Source organism: Crocuta crocuta, unplaced genomic scaffold (assembly GCF_008692635.1).
Source record: "Crocuta crocuta isolate KB4526 unplaced genomic scaffold, BGI_CrCroc_1.0 scaffold127, whole genome shotgun sequence".
Taxonomy (NCBI): domain Eukaryota; kingdom Metazoa; phylum Chordata; class Mammalia; order Carnivora; family Hyaenidae; genus Crocuta; species Crocuta crocuta.
In genome coordinates, this window is record NW_027532008.1 from 7114338 (window position 1) to 7138730 (window position 24393).

At 40.2% G+C, this 24393-nt stretch overlaps 1 protein-coding gene across 5 annotated transcripts in view; it reads left to right on the forward strand.

Annotated features, from left to right (window-relative positions):
* Nucleotides 1-24393, forward strand: part of USP48 (ubiquitin specific peptidase 48) — an 87446-nt gene that overhangs the window by 24737 nt on the left and 38316 nt on the right. For 2 of the 5 annotated variants that reach the window (XM_077775635.1, XM_077775633.1), the window contains exons 3-12: nt 79-199; nt 1391-1547; nt 6280-6407; nt 7010-7134; nt 7654-7762; nt 10346-10479; nt 11206-11288; nt 17322-17501; nt 21292-21420; nt 23293-23442. In XM_077775635.1, coding sequence (XP_077631761.1) covers nt 79-199; nt 1391-1547; nt 6280-6407; nt 7010-7134; nt 7654-7762; nt 10346-10479; nt 11206-11288; nt 17322-17501; nt 21292-21420; nt 23293-23442 — 1316 coding nt within the window. The remainder of the gene's footprint in view (nt 1-78; nt 200-1390; nt 1548-6279; nt 6408-7009; nt 7135-7653; nt 7763-10345; nt 10480-11205; nt 11289-17321; nt 17502-21291; nt 21421-23292; nt 23443-24393) is intronic. The other 3 variants (XM_077775634.1, XM_077775636.1, XM_077775637.1) reach the window with 3 other exon arrangements.

Here is a 24393-nt window from a genome sequence, read left to right on the forward strand (position 1 = left end):
TTTTTTGTATTTGTTTATTGTTGTGTGTTTTTTTTTTTTTTTTTTTTTTTTTTTTTTTTTTTTTTATTTTTCTTTTAGACGAAACTGCAAAGGAAATCCAAATTGCTTGGTTGGGATTGGTGAACATATTTGGTTAGGAGAAATAGATGAAAATAGTTTCCATAACATTGATGATCCCAACTGTGAGAGGAGAAAAAAGGTAAGCCTTTTTTAAGTGATTGCTATGTGGTATTCCTCTGGGTTTTTGTTATGTTTTGCATCTATGATCGGAAACTATTACGGACTTTGTCAGAGCCTATACAGCTTTAAGATACCTAACAGAACTTAAAACCCCATACTGCTTGAATTGCAACAGTTCTTACTGGTAATACTTTAAAACAGGTGGCCATGTAATCCAGCGAGTCTTTAAATGATGGTTTTAGTTTAAATGCTGATTCTGTTTGCTTTAATGCTGCATATTTTATTTCAAACTCATATTTAAGTCTCTTTAATGGAAGTGGTAAATCAAGGGAACAATCTTGCCTAACTTTACCTCGTTTTTCTTGGGCTTGTTGTGGTAGAGATTACACATATGACAGATAATTTTACTTTTTTTAAATACATGTTTATGTTTTCTAAACCATAAAGCCCAGCGTTCACAAAGTAGTCAGCTGTAGATAACTTTGTTAAGATTGATTCTTTGTAAGTTCAGATATTCTCAATCTTAGGAGAAATTGTAACCAACTCCCCCTGTTCCACTCCTCCTAGATCTATAGGATTTCTGGAAGTTTAACTTCCTAGATGTTTTACCCCTAAATGTTGACAGTTTAGGAATATAACAAATGAAAAGCCTATGTACACATGTTCAGAACGGACCAGTCCTTGAGTCCTCCATTTAATTTTAGAATTAAGTGGCCAGAGGAGACCAAAAGACTGGAGGTGAGCTGTCTTAAGTCTTTTCCACTCCTGTAGCCAACCCAGATGTGGCTTTCATGAAATTATGCCCTCACCCTGGCCAAGAGAGCCTTATGGTGGTTATACCATGTTGACTGGGGTGGTTTTAGCAAATTTTTAATCTGAAATTAAAAAAAAAAAATAGTTGGTCTTAATAATTTTTGGTGTGGGGGCGCCTGGGTGGCTGAGTCGGTTAAGTGTCTGACTTCAGCTCAGGTCATGATCTCAATGGTTTATGGGTTTGAGCCCCATGTTGGGCTCTGTGCTGATAGTTAGCTCACAGCCTGGAGCCTGCATCGGATTCTGTGTCTTCCTCGCTCTCTGACCCTCCCCTGCTCACGCTGTCTCTCTCTCTCTCTCTCTCAGAAATAAAACATTAAAAAAATTACTTTTTAAATAATTTTTGGTGTGTAAAGGGAAATTTGACTCTACGATTGTAAATTTTGCATTTTTGTAGAACTCATTTGTGGGCCTCACTAACCTTGGAGCGACTTGTTACGTCAACACGTTTCTTCAAGTGTGGTTTCTCAACTTGGAGCTTCGGCAGGCCCTATACTTATGTCCAAGCACCTGTAACGATTATGTGATGGGAGATAGGATCCAAGAGGAGAAAGGTTAGTGGGGCGCCTGTGGGGAGGGCTCGCTTTGCAGCATATTGCCAGCCAGAAAACCTTTCAAATGCAGGGAATTGACTTCTGAGCGCTCAGTATGTGTCGGGCATGGTGGTAAGGTCCATAAACATGGTCAGGATTCAAAACAGCTTTCACTTCTGTAAATTTGTGAATTATGCACCGAAACTGTTCATATTCAAGTGAAGGAAATACATTTGATATTATATAGCTTACATCTATAATTACTCTAGGTAATACGCTGTGATTATAGTTCCTTAATTTCTAGTGATTGATGGGGCACCAGGGTGGCTCAGTCAGTTAAGTGCTGATTTTGGCTCAGGTCATGATCTTACGGTCCATGAGTTCAAGCCCTGCGTGGGCTCTGTGCTGACAGCCCCGGAGCCTGGACCCTGCTTCAGATTCTGTATCTCCCTCCGTCTCTCTCTGCTCCTCCCCCACTCACGCTCTGTCTCTCTCTCTCTCTCAAAAATAAACAAACATTAAAAAAAATTTTTTTTTCTAGTGATTGATGGAAATCAGTCACTAAAGCAGACAAGATTACTCTCTTCTCTACTTTGAGAGATTTAATACTTCATTGTGACCTCAGTCTTTTGTCCTGATTCCCAAATAGGTTAACTTAGATGATGCCTTTAAGATTAAGGTTAAATTCACTAACCTTGGCAAAATTGGTTACCATTAGCAACTACTCCCATTGTAAATTTAGAATCAATTTTGTTTGTTTTTACACAGGATCAGTTTCAAACTGTTTCTATTGGAATTAGTTTATTTCATGCATAGGATGTAGATTATTATTCCTGATTGATATGACTTTCTATTAGAGATTATTCTCTTTGAGATGGAACTTTCCATGGAACAAACCAGATTTTTCTCTTTTTCAGAGTTGGGGGATGGAAGGAGATTACATATGTCAGGGAGCTATAAAACCTGTACTATGTTTTAGATGATCTCGTTTGGGCACATGGCTCATGTCTTTGGCTCTGAGAGAGAAAAAATAGGATTCATAAGCTCCACATCTTCTGACAGCCCCGTAGATCATAGTAGCGCTTTAGAGTCTTGGTCCTTATTAATGGTAGTCTGTGCTTCAAAGCATAGTGCTTGAGGGGTGCGTGGCTGGCTTAGTCCACAGACCACGAGACTCTTGATCTTGGGGTTGTGAGTTCAGCCCCCACATTAGGCATGGAACCTACTTAAAACAACTCCCTGTCCCAAAACACAGTGCTTAAAATTCTTAAGATTATTTTCCCAAAGCTTTATTTTTATAGTTCTGAATATTTAAATCTAGACTAGCAGTATATTGAATGTTTTGTAAATTTTATTTTACTTTATTTTTAAGTTTATTTATTTTTGAGAGAAAGAGGAGACAGATCGTGAGTTGGGGGAGGGTCAGAAAGAAAGGGGGAGACACAGAATCTGAAGCAGGTTCCAGGCTCCAAGCTGTCAGCACAGAGCCCAACATGGGGCTCAAACCCACAAACTGTGAGATCATGACTTGAGCTGGAGTCACACGCTTAACCAACTGAGCCACCAGGTGCTCCAATGTATTGAGTGTTTTGGGGTTTTTTTTGTTTTTTTTTTTGTTTTTTTTTTTAACATTTTTTGAGAGAGACAGAGCTAAGCAGGGAAGGGGCAGAGAGAGAGGGAAACACAGAATCCGAAGCAGGCTCCAGGCTCCGAGCTGTCAGCACAGAGCCCAACACCGGGCTCAAACCCACAACAGTGAGATCATGACCTGAGAAGTCGGATGATCAACTGACTGAGCCACCCAGGCGCCCCTGTATTGAGTGTTTAATAATGTATGCGGACATCTGGGTAGCTTAGTCAGGTAAGTGCCCGACTCTTGTTTTTTGCTCAGGTCATGATCTCATGGTCATTAGATGGAGCCCTGGCTCTGCTCTGACAACACACAGATCCTGCTTAGGATTCTCTCTCTTCCTCTTTTTCTGTCCTCCTGTGTTGTGTATATGTGCAGACGCTCTTTCTTCTCTCTCTAAATGAATAAATAAACTTAAAAAAGTAGTAATATACGTAAAGGATGAGTAATGCCAAATGAATCCTTTTTGATGGCATTGTTTTGCTGAAATAATAAATTTACCAGTGAGAAGTCAGATAAATAACAAATGAAAACTAAATTTCTGTTTTATAAAATGATGCGTCATGGCCTTTAATGTGGATTTAATGTGTATCTTCAAAAAAATGTTTTTCTTTCTTTTTTTAATTTCTAAGCGTAGGAATTTTTATATTTCACCAAAGTCATCCCTGACCTTGTTCTCTGAAAAGAGAGTGCGTTTGTGGTGCTATCTTAGCCCATGCAATGCAGTGGAGTGCAAAGGCTTTACTTCGGAAATGATGGGATCTGGGCTCTGGGTTCTGCTCCCAGCACAACCATTCCCTCATTTTACAGATAAGAAAGCCAGCAGGGTATGAGTTATTTATGGAGTTCCAAAGATGGAGGATTTAACCTGCAAAATGGAGTTGGAGTAAACACACACTTGAATCGCTTTTAACAGCCATTGCACCCCAGGAAGTGAGATTTTTATCTTTATTTTACAAATGAAATATTGGCTTCCTGAGAGTTACAATTGGTAGTAAAGAGATAAATTATTCAGAGTCCAAAATAAACGAAAGTACACAATAATTTGAAGAAAGAATAAGGACTGTTATATAATTTTTATGATTTTTATTTTTATGTAATCTCTGCACCCAACATGGGACTTGAACCTCAAGATCAAGAATTGCAGTCTACTGACTGAGCCAGCCAGGCACCCCAAATTATTATTATTATACAGGATAGACTTTATTTTTTAATTTTCAAAACCTATCTTACTGGAATGGTTTTTTTTGGAAGGAGTTTTTTTAATAGTTGACATCTTAGTTTCAGGTGTACAGCAGTGATTTGACAATTCTATATGTCATGAAATGTTCCCCAAGAATAGGGAATTATTAACAGGAAATGAGAGTAATGGGGGGATGTTAGTAAGAATTAAAGAGGACTTAAAAAATATAACAGCGGATACAGAGAACAGCCACTACCCCCAGGGCAAAAGCGAACGCCCAGGGAGGGCTCTCACCCCCACTGCTCAGGCCCGAAATCTGGACCTCTGGACAGCTCCCTGCGCATGCTCACCAGGTGGCCGAGAAGGTGCTGGGCTGCTGCCTCCGTGGGGACCCCTGTGTGAAACTGACTACAGGGAGGTCCTGGGCCTCAGAACCCCCTTCTAAGTCACCTTAGAGGGTGCCCAAGGGGTCATTCACAAGGAAGTCCCTCACTAGAGGCAGCCTTCTTTGGTGCACCTGGGGAGGTGCTGGGGGAAGCTGTTGGTTGCTGTTTGAGTGCAGAGCCTGGTGAGGCAGGGGCACCTGAGCTCTCCAATGCCCTCTGCTGACAAGACTTGTGTAGGCTGGTAAAGGAGAGTTGTTTGCCAGGCTCCTCTGGGTTATCATAGAGCAGGCAAAGAAGGGTGGTGAGCGGCACAGAAGATCATACTTAAGTCGTTTGGGGCTCTTGTTTCCTATTTACATACCTTCCCCAGACTCATGAAAACTAGCAACTCTAGAGGGGACTGGGTGGCTCAGTTAAGCATCCGGCTTCCCAACAGGTCATGATCTCACAGTTCCATGGGTTTGAGCCCCGCATTTGGCTCTGAACTGATAGCTCAGAGCCTGGAGCCTGAACCTACTTCGGATTCCGTGTGTCCCTTTCTCTCTCCTTCCTCCCACCTCCCCCCTTTCCAAACAAAATAAACATCTTAGGAAAAAACCTAGCAACTCTAAAATTCCAGGATTTTGAAATACTGCGTCATTTGTTCAAGTTTGAATCTTGTCACTTGTTTCACCTATGGCAGTAATGAGGTTGTATTAAAGTATTTGGCCATCTTTTTTTTTTTAAGTTTTTAAAAATTTTTTTATTTATTTCTAGGAGAGAGAGAGAGACAGCGTGAGCAGGGGAGGGTCAGAGAGAGAGGGAGACACAGACTCTGAAATAGGCTCCAGGCTCTGAGCTGGCAGTCAGCACAGAGCCCGACGCGGGGCTCGAACCCACGAACCGCGAGATCATGACCTAAGCGAAAGTCGGATGCTTAACCGACTAAGCCACCCAGGCGCCCCAGTATTTGGCCATCTTATGTGAATGGTGAATATAGGTCCATGGTTTTTATTACTGGACGGAATGTTTCAGCATGATTTGATAGCTCTAGAAAACTACAGTCATGGATGCTGTTGTTACAATGCATGTATAACCCTTGCCTTTTAGGGATGTATTTGGATAGCTGTGGCTGCCTCATTACGTCCAAAACAATTTTTCTGTTAAAAGCTCTAAAACTATAATAAAACACAAATAGGGGTGTATGGGTGGCTCAGTCGGTTAAGCGTCTGACTTCGGCTCAGGTCATGATCTCAGCGGTTCGTGGGTTCGAGCCCCTCATTGGGCTATGTGCTGACAGCTCAGAGCCTGGAGCCTGCTTCAGATTCTGTGTCTCCCTCTCTCTCTGACCCTCCCCTGCTCACTTTGTCTCTCTTGTCTCTCAGTCTCTCTCTCTCTGTCTCTCTCTCAGAAATAAATTAAAAAAAAAAACATTAAAAATTTTTTAAAATAAAAAATAAAACGCAAACATACTGCAGATGCAGGGGTGTTTAATCATGTTTTCAAGTGAAGAGGTACATATTTTAAAAAAGGAAAGGAGCAGTTTTTAAAAAACAAACATGTGTTTTTTAATAGATTATGAACCTCAAACAATTTGTGAGCATCTCCAGTACTTGTTTGCCTTGTTGCAAAACAGTAATAGGCGATACATTGATCCATCGGGATTTGTTAAAGCCTTGGGCTTGGACACAGGACAACAGCAGGTAAGATCCTTTAAGTTTTTTTTTTTTTTTTTTTTTTAAGTGAAACCATATGGTATCTTTTTTCCTTTAATATTTGTTGGTTTTTTTTAGAAGAATGGCAAAAATAAATTTTATTTTACAATAAATGTACATTAATCCAAAAATTTTCAACCATTAAGATGGAAGGTGAGAAGAAAAAGACTCCTTCCCAAGAGGTTCCCCAGTCCCACTCCCAGGGAGTAACCGAGAACCTTTAAATTTTTTTTTTTAATATAAATAGGTACCCAGGTGTTAATTAGAATGATTGTAGGAGGAAGTGAAGTGAAAGCCTTTTTAAAAATTAAAACTTTTTTTCTATATGGAATTACAGTATTTATTAGTTGTCCAGCAGATTAGACATTTTCCTCCATCCTGTTTCTGAAAATCATGGGTACAAATTAGTTCAGCATAGCTCTAGTCTTTACTTGAAAATGCTAACTTCAAAATAGAGATAGCTTCTAGAACAGTTCACTTGTTGCTATTTGTATCAAATTGAAAATCAAGATAAGATTTTTCTTTTGGTTTCATTTTCTCTTTTCTTTCTCGTTTTTTTCTTTTTAAATTAACTCAAACTTGTGTTGTAGGATGCCCAAGAATTTTCAAAGCTATTTATGTCTCTTTTGGAAGATACTTTGTCTAAACAAAAGAATCCAGATGTGCGGAACATTGTCCAACAGCAGTTCTGTGGAGAATATGCTTATGTAACTGTGTAAGTGTGTTTCATCTTTCCCAGGGCATATTTTATTCTAAGCCATTTGCTTATACACGATCTGATTTTCAGTTCAGTTTGAACTTACAGCCTTCCTGTGTTATCACGGGACCTGAAATTGTTTCTAGTAATACATTTCCAGGGGGAACATGAAAATAACTGACTTGGTAAATGCAGTTGGAGCCATTCAGATGTTGAGAGCTATGTGTGGTTGAGATCTTGCCACGGACTTTGTGGCTGTGACGTGAGCTGAAAGAGTAAGACTGGAGCCAGCTAGAAGAACACTTAAGAGCAAATGTCAAATGCCTCTGAAATGTTTTCCTAATCATGAAATACATGCCTCAGCAATCACTTTGTTTTTATTTTTAACATACAGTGTAAATAATTTCTGTGAAAGAGAACCAAGGTAATAAGGTAGTAAATGCTGCTTTCCATGGTTCTAGAATGTAATATAATGGAACTTTGTTGTTTTACCTCTGATCTTAACTGATCTTAACTTTCACTTTTGTTTTATTATAGTTGCAACCAGTGTGGCAGAGAGTCTAAGCTTTTATCAAAGTTTTATGAACTGGAGTTAAATATCCAAGGCCATAAACAGTTAACAGACTGTATCTCGGAATTTTTAAAGGTATATAGTAGTTTCTGCTCACTAACATTTAAATACGATTCTGAATTTTTAAAAATTTAATGGCTAAGTTACTTCAGACTTTCCACATATGAAGTATCATATATCATAATTTATATCATAATTTATAAGAAACTGAATTTCTATTTAAAAATGTTTTAAGTTGATTTATCCTGAGAGAGAGATGAGGGCATGAGCGGGCGGGGAAGCAGAAGGGATAGAAAGAGAATTGCGAGCAGGCTTTGGACAGCATGGAGCATGATGCAGGGCTTGAACCCACAAACCGTGAGATCACAGCCTGAGCGGAAGTCAGATGCTTAACCAACTGAGCAACTCAGTTGCCCGGAAACTTCTTAAATTCTATAGTGTCAAAGCAGGCTGTGTATTAAAATAATTTTTGGCTATTTTTAGGTTATTTTACATATAAAGTTACATGTAAAAACTTGCATGTTTCAGAGTGGTAGAGTGTTGTAAGGAAGTCTAAGCTCTGTTACTACCTGGTTAATTTAATTTAATTTAATGAGAACAACAGTGTGTGGAATACAGTTTTCTTTTTGAAGTCACTATGGTCAGTCTTAAATCCCTCCACTCCATATTTCTCCTTTCTGTATGTTTAGATATATGTGGGGAAATGGAAGTGGTTTCCTTTTGTTTGGAGTTGAAAAAGCTGTTTAGAGGAAACCTTTGTTACCAAGTGGGAATAAGCTCTTAACATAGTAGATGGGCTAATCTTATAGCTTCATATCTTAAAATATTTTTGTGCCTTTCCTCCTTTTTTAGCACACCCATTAGCCTGCTTCAAATACTCAATTACTGAATTCATTCAGCTAAATATTGATCGAGTGCTTACTGCTTCACACACTGTTCTCAGCGGTTGGGGCTAACCATAGTCAGCAAAACAGACAACAGATTTTTGCCTTATATATGTCGTGGTTTGGGAAACAGGGAAGGAGGGTCAATAAGGATAAGTATAATATGTAGTGTGTCAACTATGATATATACTGTGGTGAAGACTAAATCAGGGAAGGGAGATGGAGAATGTGGTAGGAATGAGGGTAGGTTTGGTTGCAGTTAGAAATAAAATGATGGAGCGTGAAGGAGTGAGCCATGTAGGAAACGGAAGTGCAGCACTTGCCTGGCGGTTTGAGGAACAGCAGGTCCATGTGCCTGAGGTGGATGAGCCAGGGGAGAAAGATAAAGTAGAGATAGATATAAATAACTAAGGGTCCTCTAGGATGGGCCTTTGCCAGAGGCTTAGACTTTTACTGTGAATGCGGTGAGGTGCCGCCAGGGGGTGCTAGTCAAAGGAGAGTGCCGGTCTGTTTGAACAGGTACCTCTGGGTGCCGTCCTGAGAACTGGCTGAAAGTGGGGCCAGGGCGGACAAGAGTCCGTGGTGGCTTTGACCAGGGGTTAGCTGAAGAGGTGAGAAGTAGTGTTTGGATTTTCAGTGTTTTCAAAGTAGAGCTGATACAGTTGCAGACTGGATACAGAGAAGCAAGGAGGCAAAGATTACTAAGGTTTTGTTTGGTCTGAGCGCCAGGAAGCATGGAGTTGCCAGACCACACTGTGAGACGGGCCGGGGGAGGAGTGGGCCGGGGAGAGGGATTGGGGGTTTGCTTTGGGGAGTGTTCAGGGGAGGGCATTTGGGGCTGAGTAAAGTCACCAAGGGACTGAGAGAGATGAGGACATTCAGACGTAGGGGATCAGGGAGGTAGGTGTAGCTGGCCAAGGATGCTGGGGAGGGGACTGGACAGTGAGTGAAGAGGACACGCAGGAACAATTTTAAAAGAAACCAGCATGAGCTGTCACACTGAATTTCCTGCATTGTTCTTTTAGCCTTATCTCATCAGTGTGGTTCAGTAATTTTCACTGTGTGTGTGTGTGTGTGTGTGTGTGTGTGTGTGTGTGTGTGTGTATTTGTATTCTGGTACCCATATGGAATTTCCACTCTTTTTAAATTAATTTTGTTGCATNATCTCATGGTTTGTGTTCAGTAATTTTCTCTGTGTGTGTGTGTGTGTGTGTGTGTGTGTGTGTGTGTATTTGTATTCTGGTACCCATATGGAATTTCCACTCTTTTTAAATTAATTTTGTTGCATCAGAGTATATATGATTTTTTAAGTTTTAGAACCTACTTCCTTAGGGGCACCTGGGTGGCATAGTGGGTTAGGCATCCAGGTTCAGTTTGGGTCACAATCTTGTAGTTTTTGGGTTCGAGTCCTGCATCAAGCTCTGTGCCTGGAGTCTGCCTCAGATTCTGTGTCTCCCTCTCCCTCTGCCCCTCCCTCCCTCTCTCTCCTTCTCTCTCTCAAAAATAAATATTAAAAATATTTTAAAAAATCATACATTTTGGAAAGAGGCACATCAATTTTAAATTGTTTGCAAGTAATATCACTGCCAAGTAGTGCCTTTTATTGTAGGTATCCTTTATTCATTACTTGTAGTAGGTCGACCTTCAACAGCTTTAAGGGGGCTGTTAATGAAAATGATATTATGCTTTCCGTAAGAGATTTGATCACTTAAAAAAATCTTTCTACCCTCTACTTTTTTTTTTTTTTAAACCAATATGTCTTATTTCTGAGCAGGAAGAAAAATTAGAAGGAGACAATCGATACTTTTGTGAAAACTGTCAAAGTAAACAGAATGCAACAAGGAAGATCAGACTCCTCAGCCTTCCCTGCACCCTGAACTTACAGCTGATGCGCTTTGTCTTTGACAGGTAAGCAGGTGCAGCGTAGCAGTGTTGGTTGCTCATTGTGGACTGATGTGGACAGATTTTACCGTAGACAGAGACGGTAATAAGATGCTTATAATTTCAAACTCTAGATTTGGGGGTGAAAGTTGTAGGTGGGGCCTGTCCTTTTCACTTGTAAGTAATTCTTGGTTTGATCACAAAATTCTTAGATAAGCCAGACATAGATGAGAGAGAGAGAGAGAGAGAGAGAGCCAGAAAAGTAGGGAGTCCTTATTTGTTATTCCATTATTGATTATTAAAAACAGGAAAACAAACATTTAGGTAAGAAGTGAATTATCGTGATGTTTCTGTATTTCTAAGAACCAGAGTAAATTTGTAGTCGTTAATATAATGCTCCAACTCCCCATGGAAATGTATCTTTGATTTTATCATTAAAATAAAGGCAGTGTGTGCGTATGCACATTACTTCTGCTCAGGAGCATCTGTGTCTCTGTGATTAAATTAAAACTTTTGGAAATAAGTTTACAGTCACTACTTTACGTTCATAATTTTAACCTTTTATTTTTCACTTATTATAAGACAGCATTATGTTGACTTCTAATCATACAGGTTTTTGAGCAAGATTGCTGAATGAAACCTACCCAGCTAGCTACCAATGAGTTTTTTTTTTAATTAAAATAGCTGATAAAGCTTGTATATTGTTTTATGATTGTTTTAAATATAAATATAATTAGCTTTCCTCTTGGTTAGGCAAACTGGACATAAGAAAAAGCTGAATACCTACATTGGTTTCTCAGAAATTTTGGATATGGAGCCTTATGTGGAACATAAAGGTAATATTTTTACTGAGCAGTGATAATTTTAATACTCAGAGACTAACTTGTGATCTGCTTGTGATGCATACAGAATAGCCATTTATTGCTAAATTTTATTTGCTGTCTGGGAACAAAGGCTTTTTAGGCAAGCCAAGGTATGTTACTTCCATTCTTCGTGAGTAAGTACACAGCAAAGATTAGTTGGTTCATCAATATCTACATAATTAAGGGTACAAAAGAATAAAAAGTGGAGAAGGTATTTTTACTCTCTGAACCCACAAAATGGTCCATTAGTGTCAGAACTGTATCTGTAATTGCTCATAAAATTGAATCTCTCTGAGCTGCCTCCATTCATGGTTTTTTTTGTTTTGTTTTGTTTTACTTTTAATCAAAAACTTCAGGTGACATTAATTTCAGTACGTATGCTCTAATTCAAATCTGAGACCACTGAGGAGTTCTAGGATGCTGTGACAAACAAATAGTTCACTACCCTTTTGTTTTGGTGGTCTTCACCTTGGTATACAGGGTAATGATTGGTAAAGAAAGACTTCTTGCCCCCTTGCCCTCTTACCCTGACCAGAAGGACTATTGTACTTCTCTTCACAGATCTTACTTTTCATTAAATTTTTAATACAGAAATTAATATCATAAATTCTTTCTCTTTCCATAGGAAGCTTCTGGAGGCAACTTAATAGTAGAGACCAGCCGTAAAATAAAACCTGTGAAAAACACAATTGGATAGGTTGGGGAATGATGTACTAAATATTTAAACTTTAAAATGTGTGATGCTCTGTTAGTGTTGCGGTTTGAAATCTGCACCTTGGTGCAGGAAGAAAACAGTCGCAGACTTTGCACTTTGGACTTTGTTACATTTATATTTGACTGAATGAATAACTTAACTGTAGTTCACTTTGGGCAGTGGTTTGCTTCCTGCCTTCTTTGTTTAGGTAATTGTTTAAAATCAGAGATGTCTGGGGGCGCCTAGGTGGCTCAGTTGGTTAAGCATCCGACTTCAGCTCAGGCCACGATCTCACAGTTCGTGGGTTCGAGCCCTGCGTCGGGCTCTGTGCTGACAGCCAGCTCAGAGCCTGGAGCCTGCTTCAGATTCTGTGTCTCCCTCTCTCTCTGATCCTCCCCTGCTCACACTGTCTCTCTTTCTCAGGAATGAATAAAACATTAAAAATTTAAATAAATAAGTAAATAAAATAAAATAAAGAGATGTCTGAAACTTAGGTGTAAAATTAACGCTCTCCTTGTCGCCACTGTATGATTTTGAATAGTTCTTATTAATGTACGAAATTTGTTATGTATTTGCCCAGTGTGTACTGTAAGGAACACAAGATGATTATGAAACAGACTCGGTGGGTCAAAAAAATCTGTAGAAATATTTATACTTTTTTTAATGTTTATTTATTTTAGAGGGATGGGAGACAGAGTGTGAGAGGGAGGAGGGGCACAGACAGAGGGAGACACAGAATCCGAAGCAATCTCCAGGCTCTGAACTGTCAGCACAGAGCCTGATGAAGGGCTCAAAGCGATGAGGGGCTCAAAGCCACAAACTGTGTGATCATGACCTGAGCTGAAGTCTGATGCTCAACCAACTGAGCCACCCAGGCGCCCCCATCTGTAGAAATATTTAAATTTAGTGTGTGCGTTGACTAAGTGTAGTAACACCTCTTAATATTTAAATGAAACATAATAATTATTGTCTTCTTTTAGAATTGTTAGCTAAGACTAGTAAAACTAATCCAGTAGTTTGTAGTTATAGACCTTTCACAGGCTGTTCTAATGTTTGCTGTGCAAATGTACAACCTTCTAAACACTAAAAACATTAATTTTTGTTAAGAATGCACAGGGTTGGGTTCATTCTTGATAATTTGGAAAATTTAGAAGGCATAAAGAATAAAAACTACCTGTAATTCTATGACCAGATCACCAGTATTTATTTTCCTGTATTATTTATATGTATCTATACATACATATCCACATAAAGCTGCAAACATAGATCTAAAAGATAGTCTTTTATAGAGAAGAATTCACTTGTTTCTTTAAATAGTGAGCCCGCAGATCTACAGAGACCTGTGAGCCAAGGGGTCCCCATTCTTTGAACCTTTAGCGTCTGATTCTCTAACTGAACTTTTGCCATATTTCTTGGAGGTTTTAACATACCTGTAGACCGCTTTGAGAGTCTGAGTGCTGATTAAAATTTATAGAATTTCAGAAGAAACCAGTTGTATTTAAATACAGTTAGCCAGGCGCCTGGTGAGCTCAGTCTTTTGAATGACCAGTCTTGGCTCAGGTCATGGTCTCATGGTTCATGAGTTTGAGCCGTACTCTGGACTCTCTGCTGTCAGCGCGGAACCTGCTTCAGATCCTCTGTCCCCCACTCTCTGCCTCTCCCCGGCTCATACTCTCTCAAAAATAAACATTTTAAATAAATTAGTACAGTTAGCAAAACACAAAGACAAATGTGAGATCCAGTAATATAGGTGCCCATTAAAGGACAGATTCCACAACTACCAGAATTCTGAAGCTGTTGAGAGCAGTGAATTGATAAGTATAAATTCACGCTGACATTGGTACCGTGATATGGACATTGTTGTGTCTTGGTCATGCAGTCATAGTTACAGCTTCTACTTGTATGGTTTATCATGCTGATTTAATTTCATGATCTCTCCCACTTCTCTCCCTCAGCCATCCGGAGGGGTATACCCTCCTTTGTCCTGCTGTTGTGTGCACCATACACGTCGCTCTATTGATTTTCCTACCTTTTTATAATAAAGTACATTCATAAAAGTCCGAAGTACACGTTTGGCTTGGAGACTTCTTGCAGCGTGGGCCTCTGCATGAGCAGCGTCCAGGCCAGAAAACAAAGTTTGCCAAGACTTCAGGGTCTTTTGTGGCCCTCCCAGTAGCAGCCCCTTCTCTCCCCTCAAATCATAGGCACTGATCTGGCTTTTATGGCTCTTCCTTTATTTTTTTATTTTTAATTTTTTAAATGTTTATTTATTTGGAGAGGGAGAGACAGAGTGTGTGTGCATGCACGGGAGAGAGAATTCCAAGCGAGCTCTGGCCTGACACCGGGCTCGATCTCACGAACTGTGAGCTTATGACCTGTGCCCAGATCAAGAGACAGATGCTTAACTGACTGAGCACCTCAAGCATCCCTATGTTTTATTTTTATTTTGGTTTAGTGTTTCACAGTGTAAGTTTGCATTCCTCAACATTGAACTTTATTTCCCTTTTTCCTCCTGGGACGTTGCCAAGCAAAACCTAGCCCATGATGAAATCTTGCACTGTCTGCCTCTGAGGCTCCTTTATCTAGGCTGTGGTTGAAGGTGGCTCTAGAAAAACACCGTCACAGGTGTGTGTCTGTCTGCCTCTCAACCCCCTTTTAATTTGGGGAATTGCATGTTTATACCAAAATTTGAATCCCAGTCTGAATCTTTTAAACTGCATCAGTTAGTCCACTCACCCTTATCTTAAGTACTGATGTTTCCTCTGGTTCAAATCTGCATCACTTGTTATGGTTCCCTGCTAATTGATTATGTTTAAAATTTTTTTTTTAAATGTTTTATTTATTTCTAGGAGAGAGAGAGAGAGACAGCGTGAGCAGGGGAGGGTCAGAGAGAGAGGGAGTCACAGACTCTGAACCAGGCTCCAGGCTCTGAGCTGGCAGTCAGCACAGAGCCCGACGCGGGGCTCGAACCCACGAACCGCAAGATCATGACCTAAGCGAAAGTCGGACGCTTAACCGACTAAGCTACCCAGGCGCCCCTAATTGATTATGTTTTAAAGCTTCTCATTTCTTGAAACCTGGAAAGCCTACTTTTATAATCCACGACTGTTAGAATGTTGTACAGGCTTTTTTTTGGGGCCTGGGTGGGTTCTTTTGTTTTTGTCATGTTTCTTTTGAATTTGGTTATCTGTGACTGCATGCCGGTTATTGCACATGGAAAATATGTGGGGCTTCCCTTAGGGCTGGCATCACGCCACCTCCTCTGGTGAGACCTTACTTAGTCCTGCCAGGCATCTGGGATCCCTGCGAGTTACGTACCAGCACAAGCCAAGTTCAACGCTGAGGTCCCCTTGCTCACCCAAGCTGTAAGAACCTGATGTGAAGGCCAGACTAACACCATGACATCACNGATTTCCCGAGGTTGGGGAGACAAGAGGCTTTTTCTGCCTCATCTTTACCGTGTGGTTATGGGAGAGGGCAGTGTGGTAGAAAGAACAGTAGGTGGGTGAGTCCAGGTAAGCCCTAAAATGTGAAGTGTGGACCAGCGCACCAGGTGGATACAGCCTGAGCTGTCTGACATCACTATTTTGTACTTTCATCAATTAAAACAAATTATAACATGCACACTTAACTCTGGACTTAATGACTTTACCTCTATAATCAGTACAAGTACCTTGGGGTGCCCGGCTGGCTCAGTTGGAAGAATATGACTCTTGATCTCAGGATCATGAATTTGAGGTCCCTGGGTATAGAGATTACTTGAATAAAAACTTTAAAAAACCAGTACAAGGACCTTAGACCACTAAGAAGTCAATCCTCTCCTACCTAAATTGCTTATTTTGTGTATGTGGGGTTTTTTTAATAATTTTTTTTAAGTTTATTTTAAGAGAGAGGGAGGAAGCAGGTATGAATGGGGGAGGGACAGAGAGAGTGGGAGAGAGAATCCCAAGCAGGCTCCACTCTGTTAGTGTGGAACCCGATGCAGGGTCAACTCACGAAGTGTGAGACCATGACCTGAGTTGAAATCCAGAGTCAGACCCTTAAGCACCTGAGCCTCCCAGGGGTTCCTGTCTTTCGTATGTATTGCCTTTTAAAACAAAGGCACCTTACTGTGTGTAGGACTGTGGTGTTTTGTTTTCCAGCCTCTTTGGTTTCCCTTCTGCATTCTAGACCTTCCATCTGCAGTCATTTTGTTTTTTTAATATTGAGTTAGAGCTTATAAAATTCTGTTCGAAAGGGTCTGTTGGTGGCAAGTTATTTTCGCATATCATTGTCTGAAAATCATCTGTGTCTTGTTCTTGTGAAATTTGTTTTTCTGAATGTGGGCTGTTATGTCCCTACGGTACGAGAGCCCTCTTGGTGCCGCGCTTCTGTTGCTGGTGAGGACTTGGGGCCTGTTGGGTCTTATGTTAAGAGTTTTGTTTGGTTTTGTGGGTTTTGCAGTGTCCCTGTGACTCGTTGGGCTGGATTCCAAGTGCCTTTATCCTCCCTGCAGAAGGTGTTAAACAGTTCCTCGACCCCTATTTCTTAAAATGTTGTCTCATCCACATTCTTTCTTCTTGCTTGCTTCTGCGTTCCAAACTTTCTTTAGCCCCACCTTCTACTTTATTGATTCTCTGTTCAGGTGAACCTAATCTACTGTTATACCTTTCTGTAGAGTTTTGACTTTCAGTTACTATATTTTCATTTCTAGAAGTTCAGTTTGGTTCTTTATCATATCTGATTTTTAAAAAAAATGTTTATTTTGAGAGAGACAGAGCATGAGCGGAGGGAGGGGCAGAGAGAGAATCCTAAGCAGGCTCCACGCAGAACTCATGAAACCCTGAGGTGACCTGAGCTGAAATCAGGAGTCACAAACGCTTTCCCAACTGAGATACCCAGGTGCCACTACAATAAGTTTTAGGAGGTTTAACGTTAGAGAAAGGTGTTAATGACACATTTTTAATTTCACACTCCCAGCTCATTAGCTGGTATTAGTAATTTTGTGACAAGAATATGATTACGTGATTCTTGGTAAGTATATAGCTGAGCCAGTTCATGCAGAATAGCCGAGTATACTACAGAATAGCTTTGTAACCCCGACCTGGGTGCCCACGGTGCATCTGTATATTTTGCAGGGGAAATGGAGTTAATACAGTGACAGCATCTACTACGTTACTTTGTAAAACTAACTTTTTTTGTAAATCTTAAGTGACATGTTTTGAATTCTGTCAGCAATGAAAACAACTTGAATCATTACAGCTAAGACTCAGGATATAAGAAGAGATGTTGTTCTCCAAAATGTCTTTTACTTTCTCCCTTTCTCTTTCCAGGTGGGTCCTATGTGTATGAACTGAGTGCAGTCCTTATACACAGAGGAGTGAGTGCTTATTCTGGCCACTACATTGCCCACGTGAAAGATCCACAGTCCGGTGAATGGTATAAATTTAATGACGAAGACATAGAAAAGATGGAGGGGAAGAAATTACAACTAGGGATTGAGGAAGATCTAGGTAAAACCTTTAAGTTGTGAGTGCCCTTTTAAAATATAAATTTTTTTTTACTGGAAATATTTTGATAAATTTTTATGGCCCAAGATTCGTATGGGTTATTAAGGATATTTGCATTTCTTAAACACACGTAAAATCTCTGAACATCTTTTGTTAGCAATGCCTGAATTAAAAAAAAAAAAAAACCCTCTAGAGATGGTTTCCATAATGTTTTCAGTACAGTTTGAAGACAAAATATTTTATCAGTTTAATTGCGGGCAAGAGGCAGGGTGGGATGGGGAGAGTGTAATGATTAGTAAGCTTAAAATGATGAGTAATAGTTTAATGCAGTAGGATTTGTAGTCCTTTTCTTTGTGTTGGGAGATATACTTTGGAGAAATAACTCTAGCAGGGGACCTTGGCTCTGAGAACAGTGCCTGCTCCTCCCTGTTAAGTATCTACCTTCCCCTGAGTGTGGCACATTGCCTGTGGGGAGTAAGCTGCTTGCGATCTTGCAGTGATGAGGTCTGCCGGTGGCATCCGTACTGTGGAGCTGTGATCCTGTACATTGTCTTGGGCCAGAATACCTGCGCCTTCCCTAACGAAGTGCGCCGTTTTCCCGGTAGTGGCCATCTTGGCTGACCTTTTCGCCACTCTTGGATGAGGTTTGGACTCTGGGGTCTAAATAAGAGAGAAGGAATGGGAATGGGGGGGTCGGGTCTCTCCTCCACGGTTCTTCATGGATCAGAACCACTTTCCCAAGATGGCAGGGAGGAGCATGACCATTGGAGGTAGCTTTCGCGGCACACATGGGTAAATCTTTCTGCAGGTATTTAAGTGGCAACCATATTATAATTCGGAGAGAGATTTTCTATTTTTAAAGAATAATTAGGTGTTTATAGATACTCAGCAGCGTTACTCCCGTCCTATCTTAGTAACACTTACTACCGGCAAGGTCTTAACATTTGCCGGTAATTTTTCTTATTGTGAGACTCTTTCTGGGAACAAAAGTGAGATGTAGCTTTAAATTGTGAATAATTATGTCTTGGTTTTATTTGACTGTTCTTTTTCTGAGGTTTATTTGATTTATCTTCATTTTTAGTCCGAGAATTGTAGGATTAAAAGCATTGATAAGGTTGTCCTCATCTGCTACTTAAAGGTAGCCCTAAATTTTAGAATAGTTCAAGAGAAAGAGATTCCACACCTATCAGGATTCCATTCCAATGTTTTTGTTTTTGTTGTTGTTGTTTGTTTTTGAGAGAGAGAGAGAGCATGAGCAGGGGAGGGGCAGAGAGAGAGAGGGAGACACAATCCAGAGCAGGCTCCAGGCTCTGAGCTCTCAGCATAGAGCCCGACCCCAACAACTGTGAGATCATGACCTGAGCTGAAGTCAGATGCTTAACCTGAGCCACTGAGACGCCCCTCTGTTCCAGTGTTTTAATACTCCTCGCTGCTGTGTGCAACGTACATTACAGCTTTCATCTGTTGTTTTCTTTTCATCAAAAACAGAAAATCCTTGTTCATTACATTCCATGAGTCATTTTCTCCTATATTCTATTATGAACTCTTTTGAATTGTTTTGTATTCCATCCAAAGAATCAAACATGTTAAATTGTAATACCTTTTTGGGTTAGAAATGCCCAACCATCTCTTCACTATATATATGTTCCAGACATTTTTAATTCACTGTAATGGTGGCTTTCAAAGTTTTTGTTCCTGTATTCTCTATAAGAATATTGACCCAATTTGTGTTCCTTGCACGCCTTAAAATCTGACATTTTTATCGTAATTTTAAGTGACTCCAAATAATGTGATTTCTGTCCTAGTGAAGCTGGAACATCACTTTTAAGAGCATCCAAATGAAATTAATTAACAGAGTCAATACCCACTATCTCAGAGACACATGAATTGGTTTTGCTTATAGGAGGATTTAAAAAAAAATTTTTTTTTAACATTTATTTATTTTTGAGAGATGACAGCATGAGCAGGTGAGGGTCAGAGAGAGAGGGAGACACAGAATCTGAAGCAGGCTCCAGGCTCTGAGCTAGCTGTCAGCACAGAGCCTGATACAGGGCTCGAACCCATGAACCGGGAGATCATGACCTGAGCCAAAGTCAGACACTTAACCGACTGAGCCACCCAGGCACCCCTAGGAGGATAATTTTAACCCTCCCCCTTTCTCTGATACTAGTATTTCCATTGTAACTGAACCTGCAGAATTTTATTCTGATGGAATAAACTTAAGATTTCTTTAACCATAAAGCTCTAAATAGTAAAAGTTCTTTTAGATTGAACTTTTTCAGTTTTTTTCTCTTTATTCCCCAACATCCTCCTCCCTCTTTCCTTCTCTCTCCCACCTCCCCTTGACTCAAGATCGAGCCTTTTTTTTTTAATTATAAATATCACCACATTATTGATCAATCCAATAAGAGTATGTTATACAAAACTCCTGAATCAAATAAAAAGCAAAATTTTGTTATAAACACATATTTTAATGACATGGCAGAGAATTTTCTTTAAACCCCTGGGTGGGGTTATGTCTTTCCTTTGTAAAGTGGGAGAGGGATGACTGAGAAAGGAGAGGAGGAAACCGTCAGTGAAACCTCAGCTTTGAGGTAGCTTGATTTTACAGAAGTACATAGTGAAGTGGAGATCTGGTCTTTGATTTCCTAAGAAGTAAGCACGATCTCATACTGCCGGAAGGTTACCCCTGGGTCCTGAGCACCAGTTTGCACATCACTTTCATGTCATCTACTTGCCATGCAGAATACTCATGAATGACTGCCATGCTACTGAATTCATAGTAGAGATTAGTGGCTGATCTTTATGCTCATTAGCATTTTACTTTTTTGAACATGGCTGTTTTATTTCTTTGGGCAGTTAAATCTATATATATTTTTTAAACAATTTTTTGTTGAATTTTTATTTTAATTCCAGCTAACATGTAGTGATTCAACAATTCCATACATCATTCAGCGCTCATCTGCCAGTGTACTTCCTAATCCCCATCACCTGTTTCACCCGTTTGCCCGCCCTCCTCCACTCTGGGAACTACCGGTGTTTTCTCTGTCATAATCTGGATTTATCCTATTCATTTTTTAATCCTTTAAAAAAATACCCATTTTTGAGAGAGAGTGAGTGCATGAGTGGAGGAAGGGCGGGGGGGGGGGGGTACAGAGGATCCAAAGCAGACTCCACACCAACAGCAGCAAGCCCAACACGGGACTCAAACTCCCACCCTGCGATCATGACCTGAGCTGAAGTTGGATGCCCAACCAACTGAGCCCCCCCAGGCGCCCCTATTGTTTTTTTTTTTTTTTTTTAGTCTTTTTAAGTTTGTTTATTCTGAGAGAGAGGGAGAGAGAGAGTCCCAAGCAGGCTCTGCACTGTTGATCTCACTAACTGCATGATCATGACCTAAGCTGAAATCAAGAGTCGGACCCTTTACCGACTGAGCTACCTAGGCGCCCCTGGGTTCATTTTATAATTTAAAATTAGCCTTAAAATAAACTCATAGCAGTAGTACCTTTTATTTGGTTCCAGGTTTTTCTTTGTGAAAAGTAGTGCTTTCTTATCTTTTAAAAATGGATATGGCAGGCAAAGGGGTTTAGGGTAGTAAGCCTGTTTAATATTCAGGCATCTAAAGAGCATGCTGAATTTGTGTTGCCTTGTAATGTTTCAGATCCCTGCTAAAGTATCTTGAATGTGTATTATAGAAATTTATTTTCTATGGTCCTCCCTCTTCCCCCCGCTGCAAAAGAATGAATATACTAGAAGCATTCTAATTTAGTTATCTTTTATTTCTCAACCTCAGCAGAGCCTTCTAAGTCCCAGACACGTAAACCCAAGTGTGGCAAAGGAACTCACTGCTCTCGAAATGCGTACATGTTGGTGTATAGACTACAAACTCAAGAGAAACCCAACACAATTGTTCAGGTACCAGGTAAGCAGTTTTCCAGAGTCACGTAAGGCAAATATGTTAGAATACTGTGTTCACAGGTCGGTGACAAGGTCGTTTGAGTGTCTGACTTCGGCTCGGGTCATGATCTCACAGTTTGTGAGCTCAAGCCCCACGTCAAGCTCGCTCTCTCCGCACAGAGCCCTCTTCGAATCTTCTGTTCCCCTCCCTCTCTGTCCCTCCCCTGCTCACACTCTCTCTCTAGAATAAATAAAACATTTACAGATAATTACAAAAGTAAAAAGAACTTACTGGGGAGCCTGGGTGGCTTAGTCGGTTAAGCGTCCGACTTTCACTTAGGTCATGATCTCGCGGTTCGTGGGTTCAAGCCCCGCGTCAGGCTCTGTGCTGACTGCCAGCTCAGAGCCTGGAGCCTGTTTCAGTCTGTGACTCCCTCTCTCTCTGACCCTCCCCTGCTCACGCTGTCTCTCTCTCTGTCTCCTAGAAATAAATAAAACATTTAAGAAAAAAAAAAAACTTAACTGCTTTAATTTAATAAGATAGGTTGATTACAGATAGTAAATGTCAGTGGAAGTAAATATCCCAAATTTGCATTAAAGTAGTGAATTTTTGGGGTGCCTGTCTGGCTCATTTGGTGGAGTGTGTGACTCTTGATCTCATGGGTGGTGGGTTTGAGCCCCATATGGGGTGTAGAGATTACTTAAAAGTAATAAAATCTCAGGGCACCCGAGTGGCTCAGTCGGTTCAATATCTGACTTTGGCTCAGGTCATGATCTCGTGGGTCGAGCCCCAGGTTGAGCTTCTGCTGTCAGCACAGAGCCCACTTCACATTTATAATAACCTATTTTTTTTTTTAATTAAAAAAAAAAATAGGTTATTATAAATGTGAAGTGGGCTCTGTGCTGACAGCAGAAGCTCAACCTGCGGCTCGACCCACGAGATCATGACCTGAGCCAAAGTCAGACGCTTAACCGACTGAGCCACCAAGCTGCCCCCATAATAAAGTCTTAAAAAAATAAAGTAGTGAGTTTTTAAAAATAAAGGCACCATTAAAAAAAAAGTTTATTTTGAGAGAGCAAGAATGAGAGTGAGTGCACGCGAGTGGAGGAGAGCCAGACAGAGAAGGGCGGGCAGGGGAGAGAGAGAGAGAGAGAGAGAGAATCCCAGGCCCAACATGGGGCTCAATTTCAGGAACCCCGAGGTTGTGACCTGAGATGAAATCAAGACTCAGAGGCTTAACTGAGCTACCCAAGCACCCAAAGAATAAAGGAGCTTAGAGCTTTTAACAGAACTATTCCACTGACCCCACCCTTCCCCAAGAAAACCAAAAACAATTAAAAAAAATTCTATAGGTAAGGAAAACCTGTATTTAAGGAGCCATTTGGCTTAATTTATAAAGCATGCAAGTAGGTTTTACCTACTTAGCAAGGTGCCAGGCTGGCTCACTTGGTAGAGTATGCAACTCTTGATCTCAGGGTCATGAGTTGAAGCCACACCATGGGCATGGTCTTAGAGCTTACTTAATTAAAAAGGGGGTGGGGGGTGGGGAAGAGTTGCTATAGGCCTCAGGGCAGTCTTAAATTGTCATCTTACCTACTACTAGACTGTGGTCTGTGGCATCATCTGTTTTGAAGCAGTATTTGTGAGCCATTTGATGGCTCCAGTTGTCTGGAAAAGTCATAGAGAAGCAGATTGGGAATTACCTAGTATCATTCTAGTGACTGTTTCCAGTTTTACTTTTGTCTTCAGGTTATAGATTTCTTACAGAAAGTTAGACCGCAGTAGGAAGTTGCCGCTAGAATCCTAACCAGTATTTGGATACAATTTAGAGATTGGCATGGTTCTGTGTCTTTGAAAACGTGAAAACATTAGTTTTTGTCTTTCTGTTTCAAATAGCCTTTCTTCAAGAGCTGGTAGATCGAGATAATTCCAAGTTTGAGGAGTGGTGTATTGAAATGGCTGAGATGCGTAAGCAAAGTGTGGATAAAGGAAAAGCAAAACACGAAGAGGTTAAGGAGCTGTACCAAAGGTTACCTGCTGGAGCTGGTCTGTAAGATATTCTGGGACAGCACTGCTGCCATTTTGTGCCTTGTTTCTTTCGTGTTCACACATGTATTTGAGCAGACTTTCCCCTACCCTTTCCCATAACCCACTACCACCAGCTTAAGCACTATAAAATTACTATGTAAACCAGCAATAATTTGGTGCATAGCATTCCATGTAGTTTTCACTATCATGTACTTTTCAGAATGGGAAGCTCTTAACAAATTATAAGGTTTAGGTCAGCATTCTGCATATGTATGAGTCTTACAGGTATTTCTATTTTGTGAGATATTAATTTGTTCTTAAATAAAAATCTGATTGGGTTATGGAAGCAACTCACTGCCCTGACAGTCTTCACAGGCAGTCTTTTCTCTGTACTATTTTTTATGATACTATTACACTGATTTGAAGTTTAATATCAAATAATACACTAAGAATAGGAGAGCTTTCTGCTGACCCCTAATTTCTTAAGAATTATCCCACATATAACCCAGCTCATTCCTTTACCGTGTATGTTTATTCAAGTTTACCTAGTGCCTTAGAAAGAAAATCCCAACTTTTTAAGGCTACAGTGCCATTGGTAGTGATGTGTCTTTGTCGTTTCATAGACGGACTTCCCCATGTCCAATTCCTACGTAAAGAGGGGAAATTTAATTCTGATATCTGAAAATAAATACTCAAGTATAATTGTACTTGTGGTTTTGTGTTTTTGACATCTTATTTTTCCATTACTGGTATAATTTTAAACAAAAGATGAATATAAATTGCTAACCCTGTAAGAGTAACTCTGAAGAGTTCTTTCTAAACCAATTTTAATATGATTCTGACCTTTTTTTTTTTTTTTTTTTTTTTTTAAATAATGCATTTGTCTCTGTCCCAAGGGTTGGGATTACTCTAAAGAATGAGACTGACCTTAATATTACTGGAAGTGGTTTGGACATGAATATGATTCAG